Source organism: Sturnus vulgaris, chromosome 2 (genome assembly GCF_052056855.1).
Source record: "Sturnus vulgaris isolate bStuVul1 chromosome 2, bStuVul1.hap1, whole genome shotgun sequence".
Lineage (NCBI taxonomy): Eukaryota > Metazoa > Chordata > Aves > Passeriformes > Sturnidae > Sturnus > Sturnus vulgaris.
The window spans coordinates 43,627,552-43,654,145 of NC_142244.1; the positions used below are offsets into that span (position 1 = coordinate 43,627,552).

The following is a 26,594-nucleotide window of genomic DNA, read 5'->3' on the forward strand; positions in this document are numbered from 1 at the left end:
CTGTCTGAGAGTGAGGAGGAGGAGGAGAGGCCTTTTGCCAAAATGAACCCAGAGCCTTCCCACTGGGAAGCCCACGGTGGCGAGGAGCTTTCCCACTGGGAAGACATCACAGTGACAGAAGCCTACAAACAGCAAGTACTGACTGTCCAAAAAATTTCCCGGTGGGAAGCAAGGAGCAACCAGGAGCTATACCAGCGCCAAGTGTGCGTACAAGTTCAAGAGATTTCCCAATACAACAGTGAGACGCACGAAGAACAACATGAAAGGAAAGAAACTACGAGAGTCCAGGAGCTGTACCAGTGGGAAGAGGATGGGGAAATACTGCAAGAGGTGCGCGAATGGGAAGACCATGACTCGCAAGAGACAGACAGATGGGTAAGGGATGAGAGCGAAGTCTTGGAGGAGGACTCTGAAGACGAGAGTGACCCTGGCATCTGGACTGAGCCCATGGCCTCACCCTGGTCCCCGGAGGAGGATGAGTGGGACGACGTGAGTGTCCTGGAGCTGCCCCCTGAAGAAGACAATGCAGCGTGGAGAGCTTTTGCAGAAGATGGGCTCCCAGTGCCAAGACCTCGTGAGGCCTGGGTTGAGGACCGGGAGCCACAGCCATGCAGCCCAGGGCCACTCCGTGCCTCATCTGCCTCTCTGGAAAGCCAAGCCCCCGTGGGACACACAGCTTGTCCCACCCAGTCCCTCCAGGAGCTGCCGTGTGCCTCAAGGAAACGCCCCTCCCGCTTCAGGCGACTGCTGCGGGGGCTGCGGGAGCTGCGGGGGCTGTTCCACTGTCCTTGCCTGAGGCCACGGCCAGAGGAGTAAAAGAGATGAGGAAGAAGATGAAGACAATCAAGATAAAGACAACAATGACAACAAAGCAGATGAAGACGAAGACCAAGACGATGAAGACTAAGAATATGGAGAAGACAAAGAAGAATAATTTCAAAAGACTTATAAGAAGAATAGTCATATGAATTTAAAAATAGAAGAATAGTCAAAAGAATTTAAGAATTCATAGAAGAGAGGAATAGGAATAGGAATAAGAATAGGAATAGGAATAGGAATAGGAATAGGAATAGGAATAGGAATAGGAATAGGAATAGGAATAGGAATAAGAATAGGAATAAGATTTACAAACACATAGGAGAAGCAGAGAAGAGTAGTTAGAATAGGAAAGAAGAAGTAGTTAGAACAGCAAAGAAGAGTAGTTAGAAACAAGGAGAATAAGAGAAATAGGAATAATTTAAGAATACAGAAATGAAAATAAAATTGAATGAATTATAAGACTTGAATGAATAAAATAGAATGAAAAAAATAGTCAATTTCTTTTTATTACATATTGTGTATTTATATTACAGTATATGATATAAAAACATGAATATACAATATGTTGTAATTACAATACACAATAATTTCCCAGGAAATAATGACAAGATGGAAGTGTTCCATTGCTGAAGAACATGAGTATTTTCTAATAGAGTTTGCAAAGCACAAGAAAAAAGTGTCTCCGTATTTCATATCCTGTCACACTCACTGCCACGGAGTCCCGTGTGAGCAGTGACTGCACAGCCCCAGCGCCAGCGGGAGAGTTCCCGGCTGGGCCGGCAGGCAGGGCTGCCCCTGCTCTCTGCAGGCGCCTGCTGAGCCCGGCTGAGAGAGAACTGTGCTGGGAACCCCTTTGCCGCGGGGCTGTGCAGCCGGGACAGCGAAGGCACCACAGCCCCGCTCTGATGCTGCCCACGGCCAGGGAGCCAGGCTGCCTTAGAAAGGCAGCGCCGCTTTGGCGAGGGCCAGGAGCGACGGCTGCTCCTTCCCAGGCTTGCTGTGGCTGCAAAGGTGCTGCAAAGGCTCTTCTCACCATTCCCGCTTCTGTTCTGCACACAAAACATCCACCAGAAGGAACTTGCAGCTGACCCTGTGGCTAAAGCCTTGCCTCCTCTACTCCCCTGTCCTCGCCCAGGGCCTGCTCAGCAGAAAGCAGCTGTGGAGTCGCTTCTGCACTCTGTAAAACTTCTACAGTGACAGAATGGTTGGGGTTCGCAGGGACCTCACAGCTCATGGAGTTCCAGCTGATTATCTCCTGATCTGTGTCTCCCTCTCTCTGACAGGAGTTCCTCTTTCTTTCTCTCTTGCTTCCTCACACTTCTCAGGAAATCAAATCTGTGTGGTTGAATAAATTTCTCCTGTTGCCATCCCATGGTTTCATTTGCCCTTTAATCAGGGCACAGGCATCTCTCCCTCATCGGCTTGTGACACGTGGGCAGGGACATCTTCCACTCTTCCAGGTTGTTCAGAGCCCCAGTGTCCAACCTACCCTGGGACATTTCCAGGGATGGAGTGGCCACAGCGTCTCTTGGAAACCTGTGCCAGAGCCTGCCCTGCCTCACAGGGAAGAAATACTTCTGAGAAACCTCTCAGAATTCATTCCCTGGAGCTGGGCTGGGTGTGTTCCTCACCAGTCCTGCCTGCCTTGAGCAGCCTTGTGCAGGGTGGGACGGGTTGCCCCGCTGCAGCCCCAGCTGAGGCAGCAGCTGGTCTGTGCTGTTCCTGACATATCCCTGTGGGAGCAGCTGCAAGGAGCTGTGCAGCCAAGGTCCCCAAATCAGTGCACACACAGCACTGGACCAGCACTGCGGCTCTGGGGCTGTACTGGTGCTGCTGGGCAGCCCCACAGGGCTCCATCCTGAGCAGCTGTGACTGCGGCCTGGTGTCGGCACCGCCAGCCTCGGAGATGCGCCAGGCCAGGGCCTTTCTCTGGAATTAATTTTTCCTTCTTCTGGGATAAATTTCACGGAATTACAGAATCCCTGAGGTTGGAAAATGCCTCCCAGACAAGGAAGTCCAAGCTCTTCCCATTGCCCACCTTGTCCCCAGCCCAGAGCTCTGGCTGCCTGTGAAGGTTGAAAGGACAGTACAGAAGGCAATCTCTCAGATGCAGAAATTTTCTTAGGACTTAGAAAACCAGCACATCAGGTTAACCTCCCCAGACCTTTTTGTGGCCTACAGCCTCTCATAATAGGATAAACTAATCAACAAATAATTTGTCTTCCAAGACTTGGAAGAGTCTCTAAAATTAATGAAGACCACTTTCTAACTGCCATTGAACAGCAGTAATGAGTATTTTTTTCATAGTCTTTTGTCAAACATATCTTCTACTTATCTGAATGGAAGCTAAAATATGTCCTTATTTTCTTGATTATGATCAAGAATCCAGTGTCTGAGCATATATCTATCTGTATTAAACACAGTGAGTTTAATCCACTCACACATCCTCAGCAATGCTGGCTGCTCATTCTGTTATGTTGTAATAAAAGTGTTTCATAGAGATCTGTTGTACTGCATTGCTCTCCATTTACAGTAATGTTTTCTTCTTTTCTTTCAATTGCAGCTTGTCTGCCCAATTACACAGGTGTGTAGATGAAATACATATAGTTTTCCTGATAAGAATATTAGGATTTACACATTCCTGAACCCTCTGAAAGCAGAGTGACAGCCAAGATTTTTAACAACTCCTGAGCAATGAAATCAGACAGTTGGTATCCATTACGCCATTCCTCACACTTAACAAAACACGCATTAGATGTAAATTACCCTCACAAGAGGGCAAATCTGAACTGATTCTCATCTCATCCTTTTAATAACTAAAGCTTGGTACCAAGATGATCTTGAGCAACCTGCTTCAATAGCTAGTAAATGTTATTGTTACACAACTTTAAAAATATATAACCTGAATTTGACTCCTGGAAGGACTGTATGCTCTTCTTTTGCATTTCGAGATATGGAGTACTGAGATATTCTTTTCCACTGCTGTGATATCTCATATGCTAGAGCCAGAATATAAGAATTATATGCATTATGGCGTGACTGGTTTGAGTATCTTCCCTTCAGGAACATCATTTTCTAGGCCACTTCAGAAGGCAAAATACTCCCACAATAATCACACTCTTAGATCTACAGGGTTATCAAGCTATAGATCATGCCCATATTCACTTTGTCCTCAGAGGCAGCCTTGATGTCTCCACCTCTCTTTTCATTCTTTGCATTTGAATATCCTTTGGTAAAGATTTTGCCTTGATGCTACATGCATGGAATATTGTGCCATGTTAGTTCAAAAAATGTAAATTAAGAGAAGACTGGCTGAAGAAGTGTGCCAAGATATGCTGCAAAGGAACTCTTCTGCCTAAACCCCCCCCTAAATTATAGAAGATTGGAACTGGAAATGAATCCTATTTTATCTTGTCATTAATCACCTTGGTATAAAAGAAATATGCAAATGAAGATTGTACGGTACAAAATTGGACATCTTACCAATACAACTGATGTTGAAAATAACAGATGGGAACAAACAAGAATGCAATCCTATGAAGAGCAAGATCATGCACATATGAATGACATATAAATTGGGAGCTCATAACTTGCTAATGAATAAGGATAAAGATCTGAGTGTGTCTCCATGAGCATAGAATAAGTATGCACCAAAAAAAAAAGCAAATATGAATCTTGGTGCATTCAGTGACAGATTTCCAACACAGCTAGAGGAGTATCAACACTTACACTCCCAGTAAGGTTTTATTTTGAATGCAGGGTACAATTCTGTACACTCAGAATCAAAATTACTCAAATTAGAACCACTGCATTGGATAGAAATATATACTTCAAGGAAAGACTGTCAGTGTTTGCTTGGTTAGCAAAGTAGACCAAATCTGAGAAGGGAAAATGCCTATATTCAATTAATGTTTCTTAAAGTGAACTTTGAGGAATTGTAATGACTATTGGCTAGAATACTAAAAAATAAAAATCTGAACTGGTTCCCTCTTTATACTCTCTATCTATATTTTGCACTTTTCAAATTTAAATATATACAGATTTCGTCAGGAAGGATGAGAATCTGATCCTGTTTTCTCAATCATATTTAACATTAGCTTCCTCTATATTAATAAAAATCAATCAATATTATCTTTGAAGTTATCTTAATTTTAGCACAGTAGCAAGACATATTCCAAACGTCACTGCATTGCAGTAGAGAGGGAGAGGAAGAAAGTTCTTAATTTCTAAGAGGGCTTTTCTTAATACCATGGATAGCATCCAAAATATTTCTGTTCATCTCCTTAATGAATTTCTTTGTGCTAGTTGGAATAAATCTCTTTGAACGTGCAAATATGCGCAATGTGCTTTAAGCAAAGTCAAAGTTATTAAAAACCTGAAATGCTCTTCTTTAATCCCTATTAATAATTGTATAAATGCGCTGTTCTGATAATCCTCACAAGAGGGTATTAGGACACATACATTTTATAAGATGAAAGCTGCATTCAAGAGTCGCTCAAACTGTACCCTTGTGAACTACCTTGAACACAGATTTACTGGGTTTTAAACTGGCACTTCATCCTTATTTCAGCAAGCATCCTCTGCAGATTTAATGATCAGGAACATCCTCCTGATGCACGCTGGGAGATACGGGTGCAGGGTCCAGACCGCAGCGGACACCGTGTCAGACGAGACAGAGCTGCTTGTTAGGGGTGAGTATGTTTGTGCTTCCCCCCTGAAAACACAACCTCCACATAGAGTTGTACCAGGGACTTTTAAATAAGTGAGCTTCAGGGACGTCTCTGCCATGCAGAGGTAAATCCTCAGATTTTATGTTATTGAAGTCATTTGTGATTAACCTGCTCTTTGAAAGCAGTTTCACCATAAGCTGACCTGCAGACACTGCAAAGAGAAACACAAAGCAGTGGGTTAATAGACAGTTTTAAGAGAGGTAACAGCTTGAAAGGTATACTAGATTAGCTAAAATGCAGACAATTATCCTTCACAGACCTGTGTAAGGTAGATTTAATGAGCTTTTTGATATTTTACGTGATGCTTTGCATTTCATCTTATGTTCAAGCCATTCTTTCAGCTTTAGCAGTTTAGGAACATGCATTCATTTCCTAAGAAGAGTGCCCATGCAACTTTTTGTAAGATTATAAATATGAACAATGGAACAGGAGTCCTATAATATTACAAAAATTTGAGTTTTTTAATACATGGAATTATTACCACCAATTATTTACTGCATCCTTATGCCCAGTCATATAATCTGTTAAATTGCTTCGCCTGACATTGAACATTCCTGATTACACAAAGGAACAGAGAGAGTCCTTTTCCTGAAGGATCCCAGATCATACCGAGGATACAAACTCGTCTACAGCAGAGCAGGGCACCAGCACCACCTGTGCCTTCCATTAAGCAGAGTTTTTCTGCACTCTGCACTACTTGTGTGTGTGTGTGTGTGTGTGTGTGTGTGCATACACACACCCGTGTGTGTGCTCAGTGCCTGAGGGGATCTGAGGATTTGAAGTTCACTTACTGGCAGAATGACTGGTGGGTCCTGCAACGCCAAGAGAGATGGATACCAGCTAGGTAGCACAGCTGAGTAGCCTTACTGTGGATGAGACATTTTAAAAATAAATAATAGATATTTTAAAAACATTTTAAAAAGTCAAGATAAAAAAAAAAATCAAAATTATTTGGGTATTATAATATTGCAAAAATATTTATTTTACCACATTCCACAGTGTCTTTAGACTTGATGTGTTCCTATCCACCACTTTTAAGGTAAATATATGCTTTAAATGATAAAGAATGTTTCTGGCTGACTGCAGGGCTCTTCACATTTTCATGAAAGTGATAGTTAAATATTTCCATAAAGACACTTCAAGGACTGTCAGATTTCTATGAGCTATGGCACAATTGGGATGGTTGTATTCAGTTGACTCGCCATGTAATACCATTTTAGCTACCTTATGAAATCTGATTCATCCTTCTGGGTTATGCAAGGCCTTTTGTGTTACCTTTGTCTGTCTCAGACAGGAGCTTGAGGCTCTATGGATAGGCAAGGCAATCTCAACTTTAAATTGGACTTTTGTGACAAAAAGCTCCTAGTTATTATCTAGGATAGACTGATTACAAAATTATTTTTTAAGAATACTGGTTATATAAATTATAAATTATAAATTATATAAATTATATGAGTTTATTGAATTTCCTATAGAAATTAAATTCTTCTCTGAGGAAGAGGTCTGAGGTTAAATTTTCAAAAAGGCATTGTAAGAAGTACCAGGATGAATTTATGTATTTCATCACCATGTCACCATGCTGCTGAAGTAAAAGCTTTAGCCACTTTGTAGTGGAATTTGAATTCAAATATACTTCGCTTACAATTTTCTCCTTTTCTTGTTTCTAGAACTGGATAATTTAAAGATAGAGCAAGGAATTTTGTTTTGTATTGCTGAAAATGTTTAAAACACCTTCAGTGTAGAATTGCAAATTACTTCCTTACAGATGTCAACAGTGCAAAAATCAAAATATTTATGAGAATCTAATTTATCTCTCCTTATACTTTACAGGAACTTCATTTTCATTTCAGTATCCCTAATTATTTTTCTCCCCTATCTCAGCCTGTAGAGTGCACTTAGTGGTGTGCAGTTTGACACTGATGATCCCAAATTGCAGCACTTTTCAAACTTCTTTATGTTTAGCTTCTGATGACACTGGACATTGCTTAGGAGAAGATTCCAGCAGAAACAGATGTTTCAGTAAATATTTCAGCTAAGTCTGAAGAATTCCACCTGACAAAGGAAATAATCTTCTATGAAGAAAACTCATGCAGTAAAGTTTGTAATCCAAATTCATATTATTATTCTTTATTTCCAGTTTATAGTTAAAATAATTACATTTTATACATATTACAAAACATCCTTTTCTTTTAAATTTTACAGCCCATAGACAAACTGAGATAGCAGAAGCTTTGTTATGAACTCTTACATTTATTGATATAAACAAACCTACGGCACAGCCTTCCTCTGACGTTACTTTCTCTCCTTTTTCCTCTGCAGAAAATGCCAGTGATAATACTGATATCATACCAGCATATAACTCTATTTTAATCATTACTTTTATTGTGGGTTCATATGGTATTTTAATAAATCACTATAAGTTTTTCTTGAAAAATTGTTCTTCTTACAGTGTTTCTACATGAAATAAATTGGAAATAGAGAATAAATTAAATTAAAATAATCTCATTCCACCTCCTTTAGATATTCATGAATATCAGAATTACTGCCACTAGCAAATTGATTAAATTTAAACTGAAGTATGTATTCAACTGGTTTACTATTTTTAAGTCAAAGGACTTTTTGTCAGAACTTAATAACAAGTGACTTGGAAGAGTGCTATACTTCACTGCAGCCTCCTCAGAGGATGCAGAAACAAACTTTTCAGATTTCTGTTGCTCAAAATTAACCTCCTGATCTTTAACAGACATTCACCACTGTGTTTTCAAGGAAGTGTCAATATCATTTATTGTGGATAAAACATAGAGTATCCTTAAACAATATTTATCTATTTTGAAACCGTTTATACTACTTGCTTTACTGGAAGTTCCCTTGGATATTTGCCAGAGAATGTTACTATTTTTACCCTTGTTTTTCTTTGCTCTGCATTATACAATGAAAGTTAAATTCCAAAAACATAACCAATGAAAGACAACACAAAGAACAGAAAATGTACAATGCCAAGTAAAGCTTGATTTCTTTGAGTCTAATTACTAATAAAAAGGTAATTAATGGTGCAAGATTCCTGAATTTGATGCATATATACGTGTGTGTGTGTGTCTGTGTGTGTGTGAAAAACAAAGGAAATAATGACAGCAGCAAGTTTCTATTCTGTAACTTTCTATAATGTGTTATACGTTTTTTAAACTCAAAATTTAAATTTTCAAATTAGCTACCTCACAGGTCTTGAATTTAGATAATTTGCAGTGAAAAACATATCCAGTATTTTTTTTCAATAATGATTGTGACCTAGAGAATCTCTTTCAGGAACATTTCAAAAGTATATATAAAAAGATATTCTATGTCAGGTTTCAACAAAATCAGGATTCAAGTCCCATCAGCACTAACTACTCAAAAAAACCCTTCCAAATACTTTGAAAATGTGATTAAACTATGCATATTAAAATAAGAAAAGCTTTTTAGTGGTCCCTGGCATTTTTTTCTAATGCTGCCAGTAATGTGGGTTTCGTTAGGAAGAGATATTCTGCCAGTGGCTAGACCTGTCAGGCAGTACATTAGTTTTCCAAATTAAATGTCTTGCATTTTATTCTTGGAGTGAGTTGTGAGTGAGAAATATTTTGGTAGTCTCAACAGTGACCTTCAAGGCTGGGCTGTCTTGACATACCTGCATCATCTGTTTATATTCAGGTAAAACACTGTCTAACTTGCAAAAGTATTCCCTCTCTCTATGAAATTCTCTGTAATTCATCATCACAGGTTGTTTTTATTATTAGATGCCTAAAAAAAAAGTCACGATCTTTTATTCATCCGAGATCCACCATCCCCTCTAGATACACACATTGATTCTGTAGAGGTCTCCAGAGAGTCCTTTACTCTCTGAATATGGGGGAGATGAGAGAAGATTCAGATCAAAGGCCAGAACTGATTTAAGGCAGAAGAGGCAATGTCAATCACTTTCAACTTAGCTCAGCAGCTACAGTGCTCATTTATGAGGTAGGATAACTCTTTTTAACTATCAAAGACCACGACTCAAAATCCCACTTTCTCCTTAAAAGCCACCTGCAGATGGCTGTTGGGTGGGATCAAGACATGTTCAAGACTCTTGCTAAGGCAGAGGAGCCAGGAGCACAGAAATCAGGTGACAAGCAAATGAGCACCTTGATGTTTAAAGCACAATTTAGGGCATCTCCATCTTTCTTCTTGCATTGAAATGACTCCTGCTCTAGAAATGAACTTATGTTCCCTCAGGTGAACCACTGCACTGTTTACTGGAAAGGGAAAAGCTAAATAGCTTTATAAAAAGATAAATAACAGGCATGCCACCCTCTGAACCAGGTTGCCCTCCGTTGGGGCAATGATGGAGATGGTGGTGAATTCCCTGCAATATTTTCTGGAAGACGGTCATCAGAACCCATAACAGCAGAAGATATATAGTCTGATACATCTCAAAGACATCTAGAAAAGAAAACAGCTTTTCACAGAAGCTGGTGACTATTCTGGCACCAGGCCTGCAAAAATGTGATACCTCAAGTGCAATCCCATTACAGAAATTATGTATGTCTGATGACCAAAGAAATAGTTTTAGTGGAGTGAATGAATACTACAAAAAACACCATTATGGACTTACATTCCTGACACCCAGCTCATTACCTGATTTCATTTCATTTATGTCTTCTGTTGTTTGCTCACCCAAGGAAATGCAGAATACCTGTTTGCCATGTAAACAAGAATGTTTACAGGAGAATATAGACACTCACTGCACAGTCAACAAATTTTTTCCTCAGCACATGAAGTCAAGAGCCATTTAAGAAGTAGAAGTGATTTATGACTTTTATGAATGTCAATCCTGTCCTTGACATCAGTCCAATAATAGTTTTCCCATGTTGTGTGCATTTTCTGCCTACCAGCCTTTATTTATTCACTCAGATCTCCAACTTGCAGTAAATATTAAGTAGCAGAGGAGCAGAAGAGCAGAATGCTACAGCTTGGCTCATTTTCCACCTAACTGGCACACCAGTAGTTGAGTTGTCTCTGTACTGTTTTTTCACAAAGAAGTGATTACCTAAGCAGAAGGCCCTAATACAGGATAAATATGCATGTCATGTTTTGACACTAATGATATGATCACAAACATGGGTACCAAACAACCAAGTATCAGCCAGGTGACCTGCCTCTCACAGATGTCTCAGGTGATCTTGTAGCCAGCAATGTGTCAGCTTTTCTTGAGACAATGCCTGCTTGGTGAATTAATTTGTATTTTAAAGCATGACTTTCAAAAAGGGCTTCTTATATTCTTATTTTCCATTATGCTCTATCTGTGCTTTCATGTTTTCACTACAAAGGATATCTAAATGATCCCATGCTCCAACTATGTTTTGCTCTAAAGAAGTTCAGAGCAAGAAATACTTTTATCATAAAGAGGTTGACAATGTGAAAGGGCTGACCATTACTACTGTGCATTGGTCCAGTTGGCTACAGTATTTTGTTTACAGTTTGTGTTTATTTAACTCATTACTACAAATGTGAGTACCAATTAGTCTCTATTGTACAGTGACTGGGAGGTTTTGAAGAACACCAGCAGAAGTCATAGATAAGAGCAAAAGGCTACTTCCTACATTTACTTTAGCAAAAAGTATCTCTTTTTTCTTAAAACACACAGTTTCTAATGAACTCATTTGAAGAGCTGCTTTGCCATAGACTGCAAGAAAAAAAAGCTTGAGTAGGAAAATGTCCTACCAAAGGATATTTATTGTATATTCCTTGCTCCTTCTTCTGCAAGTTTGGAGGGTTGACTGGAGAAAAGCATCTGTAGTTCAACAAAGAAAAATAGTGGAAGTTGGGAGTCTAACTTGCTTTCACAGAAGTCATCATGAGGCTTCCTAGAGTCAATTACAGGTAGACATCCCTTTTACCTACACTGAGATAAGTAGAAGTCCTGGTTCAGCAGCAGTCTCCAAGAATAACAGAGTTTCTTGAACATTAGAGGATCAGTGCAAAACCTGCTGTAATACTTATCTCATATGGATGGTGACAGTGCTTCAAACATTTAGAACAGAGTGATTTTGGTTATATTGGTAGAGATAGTGACACCACAGACACCAAATTAGTTATTTTTCACAGTCATCCATTTCATGCATGACATTCCTCTTTAGAAGTATCATGATTGAGTTAGTTGTGAATGTTGTGAAGCAAAAAGATTGTTCTACCTCTGTGAAATCTTCAGTCCCTAATCAATGCTACCAAATTTCCAGGATTTTAATGCTAATTTAATAAATGAAAACTTTTTATCATAAAAAATTACTGATTTCAGTAACATTAAGTTTTCTAGTTAATTCCATCAACTCTTACTTGTAAACTAGTTTTGCAAAGCTGTTTACAACTCATTATAACCAAAAGAGTAAGTTTGTATTGGTTTCGAGCTACTCAGACAGATGCTGGATGCTGCATTGTGCACTGCCAGTCTGTGGAGCAGCGAGGTCATCTCCAGAGTTTCTTTCTTTAAAATTTCTGCACTTACTTGTAAAGGAGCAAAGACTACCAGTCTTTTACTTACTTGTTTGAATTCCTGCAGCGTAAACAGTGTAAACAAAGGTAGTGAGGGTTGACAGTACAAGGTAACTAAGCCTGGGAGAGTGTAGCTAAGAAGACCATTGGGTCTCTGCCAGGAAACTGCAATGCAGCAGCCAGGAAAGTTTGCTCAAGTTTTAAATTTGAGGTGCTAACTAACGATATGTGCCATTTTCCAAAGCAGAAAATATTTCAAATAAATAAAATGCACAGAAATTATTTATTCATGTTTCCTTCCATTTATTAACGATCATATAAAAGACTGTTTCAGCACATCTAGACCCCATAATAATTTATATATTTTTAGATACATAGATAGATAGATAGATGCAGAGATAGATAGAGCTAGAGCTAGCTGATAGAGCTAGAGCTAGAGCTAGATAGAGCTAGAGCTAGAGCTAGAGCTAGAGATAGAGATAGAGATAGAGATAGAGATAAATAGAGATAGAGATAGAGATAAATAGAGATAGAGAGAGAGATAGAGAGAGAGATAGAGATAGAGATAGAGAGAGAGATAGACAGAGATAGGTAGATAGATAGATAGACAGATAGATAGATAGATATCACTCTCTACAACTGCCTGAAATTAGGCTGTAGTGAGGCAGGGGTCCATCCCTTCTCCCATGTAACCAGCATCAGGATGACAGCTTGGACTCAAGCAGCACTTGGAGAGCTTTAGATTAGATATTAGGAAACAATTTCTTCCCTGGAAGATTAGTATTGGAATACGCTGCCAGGGAATTGGTAGAATCACCAATTGTGGAAGAGTTCAAAAGGTGCATGGTTGAGGAATTGGTGATGATCACAATGAGGCTAAGTTAATGATTGGACTCAATAATTTTAGAGGTCTTTTCCAATCTTAATGGTTCTATGATTTAATAATTTTATAAAAGCACTTTATAAAAGATTTTTATATTACATATCTACTATAAAATATACTTTAGGAGAAATTATGCATTGGTGTCAGTTATATTACAAATAGACCTGTGCTCTCTCAGCATAAATACAGTTAAATTTGTTTACAGTACTATCTCATTCATCTACCCTTAAGGATTTCAGTAGGTTTAGATGCTGGCTATTTTCTGGCTATTTTAGTAATAGTTTACTCACTGTTGTTTGCTTTTATTATCCTTTTCACTCCTACTGCTCAAATTGTGCTTTCTATTGTTACGGATATCAACAGACACTGTGATTTCCTAAAAGTAAAAAAAATAAGGCCCAGTCCTTTTAATTCTCTGCATCAAAATCCTTTGACCAATACAAATATTAGTGCAAAAAAAACCAACCAACCAACCAAAAAGAAAAAACAAAAAAAACAAAAAAACCCCACCCCCCCCTCCCAAAAAAAAAACAACAAAAAAAACCCCAAACAAACAAACAAAAAAACATGGCAGGAAGCTTCTTTGAAGTTGGGAGGAAAATCAGCTTCCTCCTACAATATAAAACACATCTTTTAAGACTGTGCCCTGAGAGCTAACCAAATGCACTGTGCATGCCTACTGTAAGTTATATGAGCATTGAGATCAAACATCTACCTGCAAGCTGTGAGATGTTGAAATGAAACAAAGCACAATCCGGTAGTGTGAAAGGATGAAAGTCTTTGTGACTACAACCTGTGGTTTGAGTACACATTTTGTGGTCTAAAAATAAAATAAAAAGGTTAAAACTATTCATCTTACAGACTGGCAAAACTAGCAATCTAAGCAACAAATCCACTCTTATCCTTTATTTTTTGAGAAGTAATGTTTCCTCTGAACTCCTGTGACCCAGAGCTAATATAACACAGGAACTGCTGGTTAGGATGACCACCCTGCTCCCTTCTGTTGTGATATTGCCAATAAAACTTAAAGACAAGTACTTGGGCTTAAAGGCCTTCAAACACATTATTAAATGGAACGTAAACAAGGTCAGCAGATTCTTGCCGGTCCTTGAAATTACATTTGAGCTGTAGCAAAGACCAGGAAGATGCCCTGAGCACAGACTCCATTATTTGGAGTCACAGAATATGTCCATAATACAGAACTGTTCCCTGAGGCCAGTGGGTACAGCAGAGTTCCAACACACACACTTACATTCCCAGTCCCCCTCCTTCAGGATGGGAATGGCAAACTGCCCATAAAGATTTGCCCACAGTAATCCATTAATTGTGTCAAAGCAGTAGCCGGAAGTCATAATTTCACAGGGCTTGTGGAATTGTGATAGGGTCTGTCTGCCAGCATAAGAACAGGTAGGAGCAGGGCTGGAGTTCAGATCTGTACTTTGGCTCTCTTCTCTGTGTCATCTGACATATTTATAACATTGGAAGATAGTATATTACTGTAGATGGAGAATCAACCATTTAGCCCACAGACTTCATTGAAACATTTCCAGCAATATTATCTGGTAATAGGACCTTTATTTATTTATTTTAAATATTTTTTATGATATGAAAAGGAGATTTTTAAAATGCTTTTTTTTTCAAGAGCTTAAAAATGACCCTTGGTTCTAAGCTTTTTTACAAGCATCGACTAATAGGTAAGAACTTACTTCAGTCAAAATGTGTCTAGAAACAAATACTAAATTAGAGATCTGATGTGATGATGTTCATTAATTCAGTGCCTGAAAGAGGCAAATGTAGCCCTGGGAGTGCTGGTGCCCACAGTAGGACTGCAGAGAGTGAAGGAAACAGCATGGACCAAAGTTGGGACAGCTGGCAAGGGATGCCCTGCAGCACTAAAGGTAGTCAGCAGGCCATGCCAAAGGAAGAGACACTTCTAAAATTCAATCTCTTACTCTATTTAGGACCTGCTAGCAATGTGATGACCATGATCAATTCCTACGGTACTAGAGCTTTTACACCTTAGATGAAATTCAAGTTTCCTGTGCTGTCTATACATTTGTGTCAACAACTACTGCTTCACAAAAATCAAGCTCAGAGGTTCTGGACTGCTGCAGTCTGGAATCTGAGCTCACAAAAATCAGCAACTCTCAATGTTTCCTCATCCAAATTCACTATTTTTAGGTTTGCACAAGGCAGACAAGTCATCAGGGCAAGGGGCACCACACGACATAGGTACCACTAAAGGACTTCTCAGGCAGGACACCAGGGATTTATCTTGATCCTTATCCCTGAAATGAGTTGAAACTATTCAGGCTGAAATAATCAATCAATGTCTTCTCTTTCTTACATTCCAATCCTAAACCTAACCTTCCTGTCTATCCTGACACTGGCTGGCTTATAACCTCTCCATCTGCCCACAGCCCTTATTTACCTTACAGAAACCCCACATGGAGGGACTGTCGTTATGGATGTATCCACTAAAACCAGTGTCTCTAGCAGCTACTCTACATCCCAATTTCTCTCCATCATCTCCCCCACCATGTGCGAAGACAAAGTCTGCTATAGCTGGGTACAGCAAAAGGGATTTATGCTGCAACAGTCAAGCTCCTATTTTATTCAGCAGTTTTATGTGCCTTTCCCACTATTCTGTAGTTACTGCCTCTTTCTTATCCTCTTTTTATCAGCCTGTCACCTTCTTGATGACAAGCCGGTACACCTCGTCATTCAAAAAACAAAAATCTTCAGGTCAAAAAATCTGTGTTTGTGAACTATATATCAGACTTCTTAGCTGTTTGGTAAGAGTTTGAATGCTCCTGGTCCGGCAGCAGTGAAGTAAATAAGTGCATATTCTGGGATTCACAGGAAAGGGCACTGCCTCATTGAATGACTGCAACTACTATTGGTAATTGTTTTTCAAGAACTCTCACATTAACATTATATCGTGGCAAGCAATTTAACGACCTCTCAGGATGATCATTCCAACAATAAAAAGATACATAAAACAAATTTGCCAAAATGCAGTCATGCATGTCCTGAAATGAAGTATCAATCTATGGAATTGCTCTGAAAGAAGATAACTGACTAATATCCTTGACAGTGGGTTCCCAGTGCTCCTAGAGTTGTGTAAGAGCCTATCACAGCCCCAAATGTCTTCTTCATGAAGGTCGACTGCACTATAGTGCATTTATGACCAGTCATTTTCTCTCTAGTTTCCAGATAAGCATTTGAACAGACCATGCATTTTTTCCTCAATTGGCTATTCTCAGCTAAAAAATTGTTTTAGAGATCCTGAGCAATAACACAGCCCTTGGGAGAAAAGCCTTCCTGCATTAGCCATCTGACTGACACCATGAATGATTGCATCCAAGCATTAAATTTAATGAGATTTCTACAAAAATGAGTGACATCTGCATAGCACTCATGTCCTGGCTAACTGTCATACATTTGTCATCACTGAGGCCTTTGTCCTTTATTAATCCACTTTCAAGAATGCCTGCTGTTGGAAATTGAAAAGCTTTTTAGCAGTCACCCTGCAGACTGTGTAAGAGCACACATCTCCGAAAGCATAATGACACATTGTCATGCCTAGGAATGCATTTAAAATATTTAAAAAACATGAGAGAACTCTGAAAACAAAATATATTGAGAATTTACCAGGGTATGTCTGCATAAATATTATTTTACATCCTTTAATATAAGCAAGGTGCATATTCTTTTGTTATAATATAGTGGCTAGAAACTCTTTAACAATATTCAGAGTGCATGGGAGAAATATTGTTATAAAGGAAATGTACTAAAATAGTTCCCTTTAATTTTGTTTGTGCTTGGGACCATTATGCAATTCTGGGCCTAGGGCTCCAACCCAGTAAAAGCATATGATTGTATCAAAATCCCAGCTTTCCTCTAAACTTTCCCTCATGGCTACAAATAAAAATTTCACTAATATTTTCCTACATCAACAGATAGCCCGAAACAGTAGAGGATGGAGATTGAAGAATCATCCTATTTTTATTAAATTAGCCCCAGGACTTTCTCTTCCTAGACAAAGATCTGACCTGGTGCTTCCCAGCAAAGAATAACAAATATTTGGCAGGAGTGCAGAGAACACGTCTTTCCGCCATGCTGTCTCCAAGGAAGAAAAGCAAGGCATTTCCACTGCAAATGAAATGGGACTCTGGAAGACCAAGAGTGGCAAGGTGTCCAATGGGTGGCACCATCTTATTCCAGTCATTGTTTGTAGCTTGATCAAAGGCACTGACAGCAGCAAAGTCACACCTGGTGAGTGAGCAGAGGAAGGAAGAGGAGAGATTCCCAGCAGTGAAGATGTTAATTGCCCATGGAAGCAGAAAACCTTGTTCCTTTTTCTTCCTACGGCCCAGAGCCATACCCTGAGCTCCTGTGAAGACTGCAGTGTTTTGTGAAGACAATATTTTTCCATCATGCATCCATAGTACTAAAATTCACTGAATTGAATCTCCTGAATTTCATTTATTTCTCTTTCCTGTTGCTATTATTTCTAAATGCCACATATTTCCAACATTTTATTGTCAATTAGTTGCTTGTAGATCATTGCCAAGCCAATAAGGCAAGTGAATAGCACAATTTGCTCTCTCATTTATAGGATTCAATGTTTCTGTCACTCTGAAGATATTGAATCCAACAATTCCAAAATTCTGATCCTATTGCTGTCACAGTTCATGTAACCATGTTTTAGTTGAAGGCATATCAGAGAAAACATAAAGCTGTTTGCAGCTGCTAATGATAAAAAATCGCAGTATATGCAAATACTTCAATTAATAGGGTTTTTTAGCCTTTGATGTTCAGATAAATTTGTTTCTACTCTTGGACTAAGAAACCCAGCCAGTACAAGATTTGATTGCATGAAATAGCACTAAAATATAAAAATGCTAAACTCTGTACTGCAGAAATACTGACTGCAACTTCCTCTTTAATGGGAGGTACCAGATTCCTGTTTGCCACCTTGATTTGCAGGTACTGAGCTCTGACATTTCAGCAAGTGGGACCACACCCCTCACCAGACCTCAGAGGAATGGAGGTTTTCAAAGATCCTACTGATATGTTCAAGAAGCACTGGGCTCCCTCAAAAGAATACCAGCAATGGCTTTCTATCAATGAAGTTTCGTTCCCTTCCTACAGTTCTATTTTGGAAGAAAGAGTCCATTAGTGCATTTCTGAATTCACTGTCCTCCATCTGTGCAGGAGCAGAAGCAAAACATCAGCCTTCAATAGCAAGAAGATGGAAAACAATTAGAAGGGCCTTGGATGCCAAAAAATATATATTTTTCATAAACAATTATAGCTATTTATAATAGGAATATTTTATGGAAGTATGAAGTTCAGTCCTCCAGGACTTATATAATCTTTTAACTATGAGAAACCAAAATAAAAAAGTCCATTTTGCATTTACAGATGACAGAGACACACATTTTCCCCAAAACATCTGGTTAAAAACAACCATGAAGAAGAATCCTGAAACTTCAAACAAGATAAACTTCCTTCCAATTTAGTTCAGCAAGTGTAAATGGACAATGTTTTCAAACACCAGCCATATCAATCATCAAGAAGAATAAAATCAGAAAATTATGGATGGGAGTGGGATGTTACAGCCACATTTTTCTTTGCAAAGTCATGTTTGTTACCAGGGACCTCACTTATTGCAGCAGTCACATGGCCTATACAAACAGTGATTGGCATATTCTCATTTAGAGCAGCTAAACGGAAAAAAAATCCTTTACTTCTCATATTATTAAGTTTTCATATGATTTTTGTTGGGTTTTAATGGCCTCTAAATAATTTTCAACTTTTAAAATATTTGGGTTCGGGTTTTTATTTTAGTTTTAGTGGCTTCCAATCAAACAGTTAATGGACTTCCAGCAGGAATCCAGGTGCCTTTCCTGAGTGAGTGAATTTGAGATAATGGATGAGTGATGTATTCTTGATTCACAAATTGATAGGTATTAGTAATATTATTGTCCTTCATGAAGAACATCCTCCTTCATTTTTCTTCCTATTTGTCTTTCCCTCTGATAAGTCACACAAGGAGAAGAGATGATTGTGACTGTGCAGTGAAGCCTGGATGCTTCCTAAAGTTCCTCTTTTTTTCCCTCTAATTTTAGGTTCAGAACAATTATAATGGAGTTTTGGGGGCGTTTTTTAATCTGTTTCTATTTTTAGTTCTTCTGCTGCCCATCTGACAAGTTAATTGATGTTCACTCATGCAGCATCTAAAGAATAGCAACAATCACAATTTTCCATCAGCAGCCATGGAAACGAGGTATCTCCATGATGTAGTACTGTGTATCTTGGCTCTTGTATTTCATGGATATTGAACTCCACTGGGTCCCTACAGAATGCACCTCCTGTATTAATGCTGCACATCCACGATGATGGTGCAGTCTGTTTGATTATTCCACTTTATTTCTAGGTCCTCCTGGTCCCCCAGGGGTTGTAATAGTGGAGGAAATTACAGACACAACAGCAACACTCTCCTGGAGTCCTGGGGCAGACAATCACAGCCCTATCTCCCTCTACAACCTGCAAGCACGCAGTCCATTTTCTCTTGGCTGGCAGACCGTAAAAACAGGTGAGAAAAATTTTCAAACAGCACAAGTAGACTGTTCAAAACTCCTGATCATAACAGTAATAATCACTGGCAACCACAGGAACAGATACTCATAAGAAAACAATGACAAATTAAAATCACTGATTTTTTTTTCTTTTTTTATTCCTTTTGTGTTACTTAGCAACAGCTCTGAAAGGACAGCACAAAGACACCTGCCACGATGCATCTGTGAATAAGCAGAAAGCTCTCCCCTAAATCCTTCAATCTGTGTCTTTTCAGGAATACTGCAGTGCCAAAACTCTAGCTGCGATTTCTGACATATTAGATCCCTGATGTCAATCATTTCTAATGACCTCATTGCACCACAAATTCTGCTTTCTATTGAGATACTGCATGTCAGCTTCAGCTTTCTGAGTGACCTATACGTTTCTTTACTGTCTGCAGTTCCAGATCTGATAAGTGGTGACATGGAGTCTGCTATGGCTGTGGAGCTGAACCCTTGGGTGGAGTATGAGTTCAGAGTAGTAGCAACCAATAAAATTGGGACTGGAGACCCAAGTGCACCATCACGAGTGATCAGAACCAATGAAGCAGGTAAGGAAAGGATTAAAAGGTTATTTTTACACCAATACCAGAAACAAGAACTGCTTAATATAATAATAGATCTAATATCTTTTCACTGGTACACATCTTTGTGTCCAGTAATCACTGTTCTAAGGCAATATTCTTTGTAGTTAGGGGACCCAGAGTTTGTTTTAATTACAGAAATATTGTTTAACTTATAGAAATATCAAAAAAAGCTGTTCTCTGGTCTGAACTCCCTTACTTTTTATCTTACACTTAAGCCATTGCTGTCGTCCCTCTGATAAACTACTCCTGCTCTTAAATTAGGCTGTTTTGCAGTCTCTTCAAACACTGCTCCTAAGCATCCTCTTCTCCCAATTTTTTCACAACTACTCTCACTGACAGTTCATGGAATTTTTTCAGCAAGATAGGGAAGTCATAAAAAGCTGCTTAATTTAAAATATCTTGTATTCTAAGTGTCTCTTTGTCTTGCACACTCTACTGTGAACAGTTACTACATTTTACATTGTATTTCTAATTAGGATGATACTGTGGGAGACCAGAAAAACAAAATGCCCTATTTGGGTCTCTTGAAAGTTACAAAGGACTCATAAGGTTTGGAATCATTGACAATAACTTGGGTGGAATGAAGGAAGATAAAGAAGATAAAAAGACTGGGAATCTGAGAAAAATACCTAGGGACTCAGAAAGACATGTTTTAAGAAGCAGAAAGATATAGGATTTGGACAAAGCCTCAGATGAGAACTATATGTCTGATCACTTTCAGATTACTTTGTATTCTTCCTTGTTATTTAGGATGCCTAGAGAGATCATTTTGTGTTTTGATGTTTCATCAGTTGAATAATTTTTAAGCAACTCGTTGCACCACTGTGGAGACCTCATGCCTGCCTCCCCAGTGACCTCCCCTCAGGCACTGGGAGCTGCTTTAGGTGCCCCCAAGAGCACCTCTGCTCTGGGCTGAACAAGCCCAGCCTCCCCAGCCTTTCCTCACAAGGCAACTGCTCCAGCCGCCCCTCCACCCCAGTGGCCTCCCCTGAGCTTGTACGAGTTGATCAATGTCTTTCACACTGAGGCACCCAAAATTGGATGCCCTACTTCAGATGAAGGCTAACAAACCTATCTGCAGTTGTAATAAGACATATTTATATTTTCATACTTTAAAAAACAGTACAGTTCCTTAGCTGACATTAAATATCACTGTACAATCACAGAACAACACTGAAGTGATTTGATTCCCGTTCACCTGTTGAAAGATGCTTCCTTTCAATCTCTACCCCTCACCTTCTGCAAGCTCCCCACAATGTGAAACTCAGCTTGGTAGCAGAAGCTTCAGATGCTCTCTACTTTGTTCCATTAAGAAAAGGAGGAAATGAAAATGAAATAAAAAGCACAAGGTAGTTTCATCTCAAATTATTCTTTAAAAAACTTCCCTTTTTTCTTTCCTTAATTTTATACCATATTTTGCTGGCAGTAAAAATTCTTCTAGACCCTAATATTTGAACACCTTTTCTATTTATTCAGATTATACATATCAGAGAGGACAAAAACATTCCAGAAAAAGTTTATCCTGAAATAGGTTGCACTTTTGGTATTATTCTCTTTCAGACTGAGGAATATTTTCCCTGTTTTTACACGGATGGTTCAGTATTTTAATCTACCCTCTGTAGTTAAACTGTGGACTTAAGTTTTTCTGACAAACTGAAGTTTGAAAATGCTAGATTTGATCCAGCTGTCATGTTTTTAGGCTCCTTCTTCTTCTTCTTGCCCAATGTTTAACAAACTAGGTGCTATTTGCTAAAATATATTCTCATAACTCAAGTGAAACTCTTCTTAATGCATATTCATTTTCAATATTCTTTGCAACTTCACCTCTGTAAAAATGAATTGATAAATCATAATATTGATCAGAAAAATCAAAATTGTGGGAAAAACAAAGCATGCAGTGTGTGATGAATTTTCACCTAGTGCTTGGTATTGGTTTCTGGGTAACATTCCACCGCTATTACAGTCAGAAAGAAGAGTCTTTAACTCAATAAACAATCTAGAATCTGCACAGAGATGTTAAATTGGAACAATAAAACAATGGATTCTGCTTAAAATAAAGAACAAAAAAAAATAAAAGAAAACCCCAAACCCAATATAGTTCTTTGAAAAATGGCATACTGCACATAATACGTATGGCTCTCTTGAAATGTCAGAGCCTTCATGATCACCTTCATTCAGGCAGACAGTTTTTCCTTAAATTCACTCTGTTGCCTCTGTATTCTGAAATGCCTTTCACTGATTTGGGGAATTTTCACACTTGGTATAGCTTTCAGATACCAAAGAGACAAGAAACCAGTAATAGTTTTGATTGGCTTACAATAGTTTTTATGTGGATTTTCAAATTAGCACATCATTGCCTATCTTAGTGAACCCATTGATCCATTATTTTTCACAATCTCTCTATTACTAATTTTTTATCTGAAAGCTTCAAGGGAAATTGCCTATTAGCATGATGCCCAGTTCTAATATCATAGTTCTCAATTCTGAAAGAACATTTATGTGACAGGCCATATTTCAGAAAGAACATGGCATGAACCTTTCTACTCATGACCCAGGCAGAATATCCTGGCTATCTGCACTGATGGTAGATGAGGCCCACGAGTGCAAACAGGCAGGTGGTGCCTGCACTGGGTGGAAATCCAGAAATATTTGTCTCCTAGATGAGAAAGTAATTGTGACTCATGTTCAGATAAGAGTTGAGACCCAAGAGTTAAGTAGCTGTGTAGACAATCCACAGAGGCAGCAAATATGTGATTCCAGTTCCATTATTTTACACTTAAATGGAAATCTGCATCTGTAGTTTAATGGCACATGAAAATTTGACTGGAGACTAAAGTCTTTTTTTTATCCCCACATTTCACTTATTTTATCACTCCTTATGCAAGATAATAACAACACCTTATATTAGTCCATTATCTAAAAATACCTATTAAAATAATAATTCAAATGGTATAAGGAAACCAACAGAATAATAAACAAGTTTTCACTCACTTTAATTTTTTAATTAAACTGTAATCTTGTTACTTAGCTCATATTTAGTTAACATGATTGCTTTTCTTTGCTACTTCCATTGGAACAGATAATACTGCAAATTTCTGGCAAATCTAACTTACAGCCAGCTGCTGCATCTCTGTCAGTTCTAGCCTTGATACATATTTTACAGGTCCACAAGTTGCAAAGAGCCAATAACATGAATTTAAACATGTCTGGCATTCCACTAAGACAGTCGGGGCATTTGAAGCCTGGGGGAAAAGCATCAATTACATTATCTATTCATGGGGAAACATGCAGAGAGAGAAATTGAGTAGAATCAAAGTTTAACCTGTTAATCATGCATGCAAACTTGAATTTATGAGGTAACAATGTAATGCACTCTATTAGTAGCAGACTACACTGGCTTTATTTTTAATAAGTCCTTATGTTCCATTAAGCTGTCTTTATTCTCAGCTAGAATTCCTTCACAGCATAACAAGAAATGTCTCTGTCCCAGGAAAAAGGTTGACCATTTTAGACCAGCTTTATATTTGGAGGGCTTTGTTATTGGAGTTACTGTTTTATTTGTGATTTGTATGAAAGAAGTTTCAGCTTTTCCCATTATCAAAACTAATTTTGCACTAGAAAAAAAACAAACGGATAACCTGCTGGATCTGGGACATTTGCAGATGATGGCATGGCCTACTAAAGCCTTTGTAGAAAATGTGCTTTTTTCCATGAAGAAAAACAAAAGGAGAAAGTAGGCTTATAATCACTGACTGGAGGCTTCTTAGACTTTGGATTGCACGCTCAAACAAATATTGACAAGGAATCCAAATGTGTGTGTGACAGAAGATGGAGCAGAAAAATACCTGCATTTGTCCTATAGCATCTGTGTATGCCACAGCATTCAGGATTCCAGCCCTCTAGGTGGTGATTTGGAGATTATTCAGGCAGACCCTCATATCCATGAGTAGAACTCATCATGAATTCAACCTCATAATTAATTACAAATATTAGTAACACAGAGGAAATTAGAACAACATTTCAGATGCTGAGATCAGTAGGGACATCCTTATTTTCCAGTAGTTGAATATGTATGTCCACTTCTGAGATGCTGGCATGTTGTGCATTTCATTCCTGAGCAGGTGAAATGTGTCTTGTTATTCTGGGAGGGTGACAACTTGAGGGCTGGTCTTTCACAGAGTGAAAGCATTTTCACTTAACACCCTCCTGTTTCCTACATGTGTACTGCAGGAGATATATAGAGATACACACACTCACATACATGCATATAGAGGGAGAATGGAAAGCAGCTGAGAAAAAAAAACTGAATGTGTTATAGCTTTGATCTCACATGAAGAAGTCCTGCCAAGCTGGTGACAAGTCCTCCTTCCCCTGCCCATACCTTTTCTACAGCTAAAACGTATTTCTTTTCAAACTCCCTCTGTATCTTAAGTTATAAAAAGCTTTAAAATAAATAAGGAACAGCAACTGTACCTTGAGCAAAGGTACAAGTCATTTCTTAAGGACTAAAGCCAAGTTTATTAATTTATCTCCAAAAAAAGTTTAGCAATATCCATATTTTCCATCATTTTTCTTTACTTGACAAAAGTTTCAGGATCTACATAAAAAGTGTCCAAGTGGAAAATATTTTTAAAAAATAGAGGATTCAAGCAGAGTGAGAAAGATCTTGTGAACTAAGTATGGAATTGGGATTTGGGAAATCTGGACTCATTTAGTTATGACAAAACTATAAATTTGAGTTTCTCAGCTCAGCATCTCTTAGTCTAAAAACGGGACTTTAGGAAGAATCTTACTTCTCTTTGTCTTCTTTTTAGCTCATCTATTTCCTTTTAAAGGATAGGGACCAAAGCTAGATACAGGTTTCTACTGCAAAAATGCAATCAATTATATACTCAATTGTAATTAATTATAATTTTGACTGCTAAATACTTTTGTTCTACCCAAAAATTAAGATGGTCTGTAAAATTAAGAATCTGTATTTTTTTTCTTGGTAATAAACAAAACACATTTAAATAAGCCACTAGACATTTCCTTGGGAAAAAAAAAAGAAAGCAAACAAACCAAAACACAAAACAGAAACACTTTTAAATTATTAATTATTCATTCAATAACATTTATAAAAAATCTATTTACAAGATCGGAATGTTAAAAAGAGTATGAACTGGCTTACAAGAACTTTCAGCTTTTCCAGATTGTGTGATATTTTCCTTTCTATTAGGAAAGGAATCTAGAGCTAGTTCAGAATTTTTTTTTAGTTCATTCACTGATGTAAAAGAACAGAATGTAAAACTGCCTTTAAACAAAATGCTTATTTATTTTCTTTAGCAAATTAGAACAAAAATAATAATTTTGGATTAAAATTAAAAATCTGTAAACTCAAGCTGAAATACACTCCTCTGTCTTTCTAGTTTTAATTTTTGCATTTTTAAAAACTGAAGCAAAAGTCAAATTTTAATTTTTTTCAAAGTCAAATTGCTCTGTTTCATTTGTTATAATGTGAAAATTAAATATTTAATAAGTATTAATATTTTTCCCAAAACTGAGTACCAAAAATCTTTGAATCAGTTCATCTTTGCAGTCCAACATTTTCTTTTTAAAAAAAAGCAAAAACATCTAAACCAACAAAAACTCCACAGTTAATCCATCAGCCATGCAGACTGAAGAGAAAGGAATTTTTAAAATCTAATTAAATCACTATAAAGCACAGCACTTTTCAAAACTTTGGACATTGTGGAAGTCTAGAAGGAAAGTGAACATCTACCCCATAAGTTTGTGGTTTCATAGCTACAGTATTACCCACCATTTCAAAAGCTTCCCCATTTAAATGTTTTACATTTGAATATAGGTTTAAAATATACAGATGACACCATCAACATTTTTCAGCACTTTATAACTGCTGTTCCCAAACACAAAACCCTCAGCAATAGCAATTCTGTGTATGTATTTTATCCTAAATTAAAACTCTCTGCTTTTCTTCCACATTTAGCTTCTAATGATAAGATACACATGAATTATTAAACAGTTGTCATGGCTTCATGTATAAGCTTTATCCTTCCATATCACCTTTTCTTCATTTATATCTGAAGTATCTTGTCAAATGCTTTGTAGGACTGCTGAGGGCTACATTCTCTGTGCCTGATCTTAGAGAAAAAAATGGGGTTTTTGTTTGGTTGAGAGGAGATAAGTTTTAATAGAGTTTAATTTAACTTTTATTTCCAGCATATCACAGTAATTCCACAAAAACAGAAAACAGTAAGAAAAAAATCCTGCTGTTTGCATTCAATTGGAACTCCTGGCACATTCATTTCAAGATTTCTGGGTTTTTTTGTGCTAAGTGCAGGGCTGTATTTATTCACGAGGGAAACTACCAAACTTCTCAGCTTCAATAAACCCTAAACAAAATAGGTCCCAGTGTCTTTGTTCCCAGGCACATGTATCCTATTTCCAG

General features: G+C 38.0%; 1 protein-coding gene across 4 annotated transcripts in view; it reads left to right on the forward strand.

Moving 5' to 3' along the window:
* Nucleotides 1-26,594, forward strand: part of CNTN5 (contactin 5) — a 609,016-nt gene that overhangs the window by 555,181 nt on the left and 27,241 nt on the right. For 3 of the 4 annotated variants that reach the window (XM_088159402.1, XM_088159404.1, XM_088159403.1), the window contains 3 exons: nt 5,390-5,510; nt 19,379-19,537; nt 19,961-20,110. In XM_088159402.1, coding sequence (XP_088015528.1) covers nt 5,390-5,510; nt 19,379-19,537; nt 19,961-20,110 — 430 coding nt within the window. The remainder of the gene's footprint in view (nt 1-5,389; nt 5,511-19,378; nt 19,538-19,960; nt 20,111-26,594) is intronic. The other variant, XM_088159405.1, reaches the window with a different exon arrangement.